This window comes from Carassius carassius, chromosome 1 (genome assembly GCF_963082965.1).
Source record: "Carassius carassius chromosome 1, fCarCar2.1, whole genome shotgun sequence".
NCBI classification, from domain to species: Eukaryota; Metazoa; Chordata; class Actinopteri; order Cypriniformes; family Cyprinidae; genus Carassius; species Carassius carassius.
Window position 1 is genome coordinate 37964394 of NC_081755.1, and position 8659 is coordinate 37973052.

The 8659-nt window shown below is 37.4% G+C and overlaps 1 protein-coding gene across 2 annotated transcripts in view; it reads right to left on the minus strand.

The window, feature by feature from the left end:
• LOC132149432 (AP-5 complex subunit zeta-1-like) overlaps positions 1-6242 on the minus strand; it is a 9739-nt gene extending 3497 nt beyond the window's left edge. The window contains exons 1-13 of one of the 2 annotated variants that reach the window (XM_059558674.1): positions 6106-6242; positions 5833-5970; positions 5533-5719; positions 5314-5458; positions 3826-3938; positions 3526-3694; positions 3248-3289; positions 2738-2878; positions 2606-2643; positions 1584-1746; positions 1306-1484; positions 341-483; positions 104-256 (exon numbers count right to left, since the gene is read on the minus strand). In XM_059558674.1, coding sequence (XP_059414657.1) covers positions 104-256; positions 341-483; positions 1306-1484; positions 1584-1746; positions 2606-2643; positions 2738-2878; positions 3248-3289; positions 3526-3694; positions 3826-3938; positions 5314-5458; positions 5533-5719; positions 5833-5970; positions 6106-6146 — 1652 coding nt within the window. In that variant the 5' untranslated portion in view covers positions 6147-6242. The remainder of the gene's footprint in view (positions 1-103; positions 257-340; positions 484-1305; positions 1485-1583; positions 1747-2605; positions 2644-2737; positions 2879-3247; positions 3290-3525; positions 3695-3825; positions 3939-5313; positions 5459-5532; positions 5720-5832; positions 5971-6105) is intronic. The other variant, XM_059558681.1, reaches the window with a different exon arrangement.
• Positions 6243-8659: the final 2417 nt, after the last annotated feature.

The window sequence follows — 8659 nt, forward strand, 5'->3', positions numbered from 1 at the left end:
TACCTCCTTAAATTCTGCATCCTGCTACCTAATGTTAAATTAAGAAATCAAATTCCCAAATTCTTTGTAGATTATATTCTGTAAGTAATATGCCAGGTCATACCTGTCTATTGTGTCTCCGGTCCCAGCCTCAGGTCTGAGGATGTAGAGGAAGAGGCCCCTACAGGACGGCTGGCGGAAGGCATCCAGACAAGCGGCCACCTTCGCCCCCTGCTGGTCCCATGCGGGACGGTCTGGAGCCTGATAGCATGCTGATCTGCAACAGCATTGCATCGCTAATTCACATCAGATTCAACTCCAGTTGAAGAAGCGCTGATCTGTAGCTGGTAAAGTCACGTACCTCTGCTGGAGGTCCAGGGCTGCTGCTAAACAGGGCAGATCAAGGATAGTGTGCAGTAACTCAATGGCTGTATCTGGAGCTATCAGTGATGGGAGCAGCTCCACAAACTCTGCAATCAATCCTGAACTGTTCCATGCCAAGAACTGGTGGGAAAATCACACAAACATTTCAAATGTCTCTTATCTGTATACAATTTAAAGTAACAGTTCAGCCAACATTAAAAATAGCTGAAAATTCTACCATTAAGCCATTCAAGATGTAGAGGAGTTTGTTTCTTCATGGGAACAGATTTAGAAAAATGTGGCATTACATCTCTTGCTCACCAATGGATCCTCTGCAGTGAATGGGTGCCGCCAGAATGAGAGTCCAAACAGCTGATAAAAACATCACAATAATCCACAGGTAATCCACATAACTCTATCAGTTTAAAAATTGACATTTTTTTTTGTTCAAACCATTGCAAACAAACCATAAAATTTCTTTCTCCAGTGAAAAACTCATCTTGTCTGAATAAGGAGAGAAATATGCACATTTCAAGAACTATTTACAAGTTAAAACAGTCTTAAGAGTCCTGTGTATTTTCATGTGTATTTGAGAGGACAGCTGAGGATGGACTTTTTCAATGTAGGAAGCATTATTTTGGAATATCTATTTGTATTTTCACCAGAAGCAATGGTTTAATGTAAAGTAAAAAAAAAATAATAATAATTGATTTCTGTTCTGTTTGTTTCTTACGAACACAGCTTTTCACTTCACAAGAGGGACTGGATTTGTGTGGATTACTTGTGGATTATTGTGATGTTTTTATCAACTGTTTGGACTCTCATTCTGGCGGCACCCATTCACTGCAAAGGATCCATTGGTGTGCAAGTGATGTAATGTTAAATCTGTGTTGCAAAAGAAACAAAATCACATACATCTTGAATTTTGCTATATTTCTTTAAAAATATGATTAGTTAGCCCACCTTCAGGAGGTTTGGGAAGCTCTGTCTGTATTTGGTCACCCTGTCCTGCAGCACACTAGCATTGAGAAGACAGAACTGGACAAACTCGAAGGCAAGCATGGGCTCGTTGAACTGCTCGGCGGGACAGTGACTGAAGAGTTGGCAGAACACAGCCTCGGAGTCCACCGCTGCAATCTCACCTGATGTTAGAGCATGTGGACATGGAGAAGCATTCATACACCACACTATCAGAGACATACGCTGCTGTAAGTCCTGGGGACATTGGCCACGTCACTCACCGTGGTTGAGGTAGAACTGAGCGATAGGCAACAGGGCTCGAGCATAGGTGAGATCTTTATTCAGTCTGCCGTACAGGGCTTTGATGCAGGGGAAGGCACGGTACACGTAGGAGGGGTCCTCACCACAGATGATGTCCAATATTGACACGGACTCAACAATACACTGCACAACAGATATACAGAGTCACCATCCACCTGCTGTTTAACTTACTGTAAGTCATGATTCATCAATAATACGGTGTAAAATCCTATTCTATTGTGCTTTAGTTTCTGATTTTAATTACTGAATTTTTCATTATAAATAATATTATCAGCTGAATTTAAGTTCAGATGAATTTTAGGATTTGTTTACGTGACTTAAAAAAAAAGTTCCAAAAATTTTTTTGGGGAATAAAACTTTTTTGATGAGGCACAAAATACTGTGCGTTTCTTAAAATGTTAAATATATCCCTATTTCTTTTGATTATTTAAAATGTTTAAATTATGTCAAGGTTAAAATGAAAAAAAAAACTGTGGGAATTATGCTCGATTTACCTCAGTACTTTCTCTCTTTTTTTAATAAACACTTTTCTTCAGTCAGGTTGCACTAAATGAATCAAAACTGACAGTAATGACATTTATAAGATTTTCTATTTCAAATAAATGCTATTTCTTATAAATGCTTCTTTTGATCTTTCTATTAATCAAAGAATCTGGAAAAAACAAAATATAAAAACATTACGAAGCACTGTTTTTAACAATGATAATAATAAGACATTTTCTTTGAGCAGCAAATTAGCGTATTACAATTATTTACGAAGGATCATGTGACACTGAAGACGGGAGTAATGAAGAAGAAAAAAAAATCACCTTTACTTTCACAGAAATACATGACATTTTAAAACATATTTCAATAGAATACATTTTTTTACTCTTATTTTTTTTATTTTATTCTACTATCAAATAAATGCAGCCTTAGTGAGCAGAAGACACTCTCAAAAACACTATAAAATGATAAAGAATGGTAATGTATGTGTACTTACTGCTTTCTGCAGCTCTGTGTCTGTCTTCTTCAGGGCCTCTACATTGTGAAAACACAAGATAGAAATAAATCAATCCATTCTCCAGCAGAATGTAATAAACATTCTCTAAAAGCTGAGCTATGGTCTACTCACTCCTGTCACTCTGTTCAATGAGACGCTGGCAGTACTCAAAAGCCTTCTCTCGGAGTCTCTCTTTGGGAGGAAGTAGTCTGATGGAAGAGGATGTGGCCGACACCATGGACGTCACTGAACTGTCCACCTCTGAGCGATCATCTGCACCAACAGCACAGCACATTACACCCAGAGCACAACTCATCTTCCAGCAGGATTTAAACAAGCATGTTATCTGGCACGATTCAGTGCCATTGCAGGGCTGAGCATAAGAAAGGACATGTAGGCTATGTTCGGAATAGCACAATTTTTACAGTATGCAATATGTTTATTCTCCACAGTGTAGAGTAAGTAGCATGCTAGTAATTCATTCCAAACATAGCCATAGACACAAAATCAATTTGATACACACAGAAGTTGATTATAAATCACAGATCAATGTCATTGAGTAAAGAGAGTTTGTGATTGTGCAGGAAGGAAAAGCACACTGGCTTTAGATTGATCAAATCAGACTTTTCGCTTGCATCTTACCTTGGTGCTGTGAATGAATGCCCTGCGCTTTTATTAGTAGAGCTAGCAAAGATGAAAATCCCATATTACTTGTCTTTACCAAATGAAGTATATATATCTTACATGGGACATTTCGTGAACTGGCGTTATTGTTACAAATGTTTTCTAGAACCTGAAATATACTGAAAATATAGAAATAAAAGCTAATCCAAACTATCGGCACATAATATAAGAAGTAGAACTAAACTAACACTGATCATAAAGCAAACCAACTGCTGCAACATCTCTGTTTGGACTACCTGATTCTGTGTTTGTAGTCCCATCTGTGTCATAAGTGAGCAGCCAACTCTTGATCATAGAGAAAGTGTACATATTCATCCACTGGTCCTCAGTGTAGCTCTGACCCACACACAGCACAGTGAAGAAGTCACCTGTTACCACCCCATCCACCTCCGTCAGCGGAGCAGGCTGATGAAGAGATGTTGACAAGTGATGAGCAGTTCACTGAGATCACTCGACAGTATCATTAGAAACTCGCGCCTGAGCTTGACTGATGGTGAAGGTACTGATGAACGAAGAACAAAAGCAACATGCCCCACCTGACGTGTTCTTGGTCCACTGAAAAATCCCCCAGAAGACATGGAGGCTCCCTGCTGCATACTGGCATAACGCAACCAGTCCACCAACTTACGACTGACCACATTCACCTGATCTGGGTTAAGAGAGAACGTGATTCATGTTAACGTCTTTGCATTTTCCAGATTATAGTATTTAAGTTATGCCTTTTCAATGCATATATAGTTAAGAAGAGTGGGGTTTAAAAGTCCATTATGAAAATATGTGATTCAAATGATTTTGTTTCCTTGTGAGAACAGGCACCAACGGATCCTCTGCAGTTAATGGGTGCCGTCAGAATGAGAGTCCAAACATCACAGTAATCCACAAGTGATCCACATATCTCCAGGGCCAGTTGTTCAAAAACTTTTAATCTGGATCAGAATGATCCGAATTCGGAAACCCCATGTTTTGCTGTCAAGGACCAGGTAAGCCATTTTACTTTTGTGCTGGTTTTTCAAAGCAAAACTGGATCCAGATACACACTTTTTCAAATTTCCAAATCTGGATGACTAGTGCTCTGCTTTCGCCTAGAAACAAAAAATTGCATTGCATTTACACAAGTAGTTCTGTCTGGTCCATCTCTGATGATTGTGCCAATGTAGTTTACAATCAGTAATAAAAAAATAAAAATAAAAGTATTGATATTGACAGCTGTTTAAGGATATATTTCATGGTACAAATGTTGTATTTTTTGGACCAGTTTTGAAGTTTTATTTCATTTTTTTTCCCTGAAATCCATTCTTCTGCTGGGGATAATCCTTTTTTTTTTGGATCAAAAGTATTCCAATCTTACTAAAATGTTTTGAACAACACAAATTTAAGATTTAATCCAGCTCAAATCAAGATTCGATTTTGTGATCTAATCCGAGTTCAGAATGTTTTTTTTTTTTTTTTTGAACAACCCATTTTCAAGATTTGATCCAATCCGACGGCCCCAAAATTTGACCAGATTACTTTTGTACAACTGGCCCCGGGGCCATCAGTTAACTCATTCATCTCGAGAAGCAAGAAGCTGCATGTTTGGAATACTTCAAATAGTTGTTTCCAACTAAAATATGACTCCTCTATCCATTATATTTCTTTCTCCACTGAAAATGTGGCCTTGTCTGAATCAGGAGAGAGATATTCACAGATAAAGCGTAGTTTAAAAACAGTCTTACATAATTCTTAACAAATATCTTGGTGGATTTTGATGTGAGAGGACAACAGGGTATGTATTTAATTTTTTTTTACCGGAGGAAGCGTTATTATGGATTATGGAGTTGTATATTGCCCAGAAGCAATGATTTAAAGTTAAAAGTGTTTCTTACAAACACACAGCTTTTCACTTCACAACACGTTGTGGACTGGATTTCTTGTGAATTATTGTGATGCTTTTATCAGCTGTTTGGACTCTCGTTCTGATGTTCATCTAGCGTCCACTGTTATTCCAATATAGTATTGTGTTCCTCAGATGTGATCAACTTTACCATCTGTGAGAATCTCTGGATAAACAGTAATCATCTTAGAGAGAATGGGAAGCACATGTCTGGATATCTGTCCGTCAGACAGCCGAGACTCGAGACTTTTCAGCAAATGGTGGCAAAGAGGCATCACATCTTCTTTACTTCCAGCCTGAGGACAATTAGACGATTAGTTCAGTGTTCATGAACAGAACTCGAGCTGATCGTGAACAGCGCGTGACTCACCTGAGCGAGAACAACACTGGCCACATGGCTGAAGGTCCTGCTGTCGTGACTGAGATCGGAGCAGAGGCTGTGCACGCTGGGAGGAAATCTGTCCCGGATGATGGAGGAGGACAGAACCTGAAGCTGCTCTGGACATGAAGAAGAACGAAGAACCGTCTGCAGCTTCAGCACCAGATCTGACGGGAGCCTGCAGGCAGTGGAGGTGTTCAATCAGACTTAAAATAGACTTTTCTGAAGGGCCAGACAAAGGGTTTCATGCCTGTGTGCTGTTCAGATGTATTTTAAACGAATATGACTCACTCTCTCGCATATTTAGTGGCAGAAACGATCAGATTGAGCCTCTGGAGGGAGTCCACTGTGTCTCCACTAACATCTTTACTGTGGAGCAGCTTAAATATGCGTCCACAAAACCTCTGCAGCTCTTCTTCCTTTATTTCTCTGAAAGGCACATTTAAAATAATTAACAGATTTGTCATTGGGAATAACTTGTCTAACTAATAGACTAGAACTGACCAGTCATGTGACCACCACAGCTTTTGACAGTGAACATTTTAGGTAAAGATATAGATTTACCTTGCCTGCTTTATTAAACTCTCCGTCGCGGCAGTGTACATTTTTGAAAATAATGCAATAAACACACAACAAGCATCAAAATATTAGATCCGTCGGCTGTGATGTCCTGACAACAAATCACATGACAATAAATGGTTCCGCTTTTCCGCGTCAGTCGGGCACAAAATAGTGTGACAAACACGAGGGTGGAATTTGCATACAATATTCATACTATGGTTGAATATCATATATAATATCACTAAGTAGAATATTCTATGTGTAGAAAATCATATTGGTAGAGTATTCATATCTTTCGGTAGATTTATTATTTATATATGGTTCCCCTTTAGCCAGTCGGCGACAAATAGTTTGACAAACGAAATCATGGGGATCTGTATCGAACATCTTCAAGCAACAAACATGCATATGAAAATTGTATGTACTAAAATAGTACGAGTCGAATGCTAGTTATTACGACGTAGGACATGCATCTATGTCTAAACTATAAGACTAAAAGGGGGTTTGGTCCCCTTGAAAGATTAGTGTTCATTAAAAAACAGCCATTAGCTTGTTAAAACCAAATTCACCTACATGCCAAATAATATCCACATACTTATTACATGACAAGCAATAATCAACCAGTAAATCACTTCAAAGTAAATCTTAAAGCAAAAAAAAAAAATATATATATATATATATATTTATGTTGTAAATGTACTTTAACTCCCCAATAATTGTACAGTGTAATAATATATGAAAAAACATTTTTAAAAAAACTCTAGTTTTATTTTTATGACCTTCTCTACAACCAAATATAGAAATACACTAAACATAAAAATTACCACATCTAACAAAATTACTGAAGGACTAACTATAATAATAATAATCATAGAGAAGCATTGCAGTCTTAATGCATAATACTTTCTTAACAGTAAAACATATAGCAGAGTTAAATTTAAATAAATAAATTTAATTCATTTATTAATTCATTTTACACAGACTCCAGGGATGCAGTAAAATTCAAAGCTGCATTCGGATAATATCAGACTATAAATTCATACCTACTGTTCTCAAATAAACCAGGGACCAGAGATCTTCATTACACGTTCAAGCAGGCTGCAGTTGAAACTTTATAGTTCAAACGTTTTAATAGTTTACTGTTGACATTTCAGCACATTCACGAGTTCTGCTCAGGCAAAGACAGGACAGACTTGAAGTTTTGGTTCGCAGGGTTATAAAAAGTGTTTATGCAATACAAATTGGAAGCAAATTGTGATAAATTGAGAAACAGAATCAAGCTAGGTACCCTGCGTACAATAACGGAAGCAAGATTTAATTGTTTAAAAATAAATTACATGGATTATAAAAGAAACAAATTGATGGTGGAGGGGCAGACATAGAAAGCAATGCTTAAACCTTCATCCATGAGGAATCCAAACAGAAGATACCATCATCACAGATTCATTTCAAAGATTAGCAAGAGAAGTATTTTTATTCGTTCCAGATACATCATTGCAGAAAATGCATGGACAGAAGAAAAGCCCTCATACACTGTGTAGTTGAATACACATAAAAAAAAAAACAGACAAACCTGCAGATATTTACAAGTGCATGGCCTGATCTCACAAAGCAGAATGATTTGGGGGGAGTTTTGTGTACAAACATTGTATCTTTCAACTAGAGTCAAAGGAGAAAGAAACACCTGCAATCAGTTTCAATTAGAAATGCTTAGTGTATAAACACTTGCATATGCTAATATGCACAACACAAGAAGAACAAAAAGAAATAATATAAAACAATCTTTGAATCTGTGATAAAATACTCCATGGTTATATGTGTGTACAGACTGTGGAGATTGTGGAAAAATGTACAGGCAGTGACAGCTAATTCTGAATGATAAGGGTGTTAACAGTGATAATGTTTGTTTCACCATTCCACTGGTTATGTCATTATGATCTTTAAGAAGAGAAAAAAAATCTATCATATATATATATTCAAAGCTTTTAAAGGAACAGCTGAAATAAAAAATAGAACTTTGCTGAAAATGCACACACCTTCATGCAATCCAAGATTTATTTTTGAATCGTTTCTTCACTGAAACCGATTTGGAGGAATTGAACATTTCATCCCTTGCTGACTTTCTCTGGAGTAAGCGATATAATGTATAGAGGACTATACGATGGATACCCAGAAGAAACAGGCTAACATTTATTTCTTGCAAACACACACATGGCTTGACATTAATTGATGGACAGGAGTCGTGTGGACTCCTTGTGGATTACAGTGATGTTTTTATCAGCTGTTTGGACTCATTCTGACGGCACCCTCACTGCAGAGGATCCATTGATGAGCAAGTGATGTAATGCTACATTTCTCCAAATCGGTTTTCAAACTCATCTACATCTTAGATAACCTGAGAATCAGTGCATTTTCATTTTTTGGGTGAACTTTTTTCTTTTAAATCCACCAAAGGGCTTTTCTGTCTACTGACAGATTCCTCTTGATTTATGCATTAGTCCACTTAGCTCTATGAAATTTCAAAGAATAAAGAACCAGCAAGATTTCATTTCCCGCT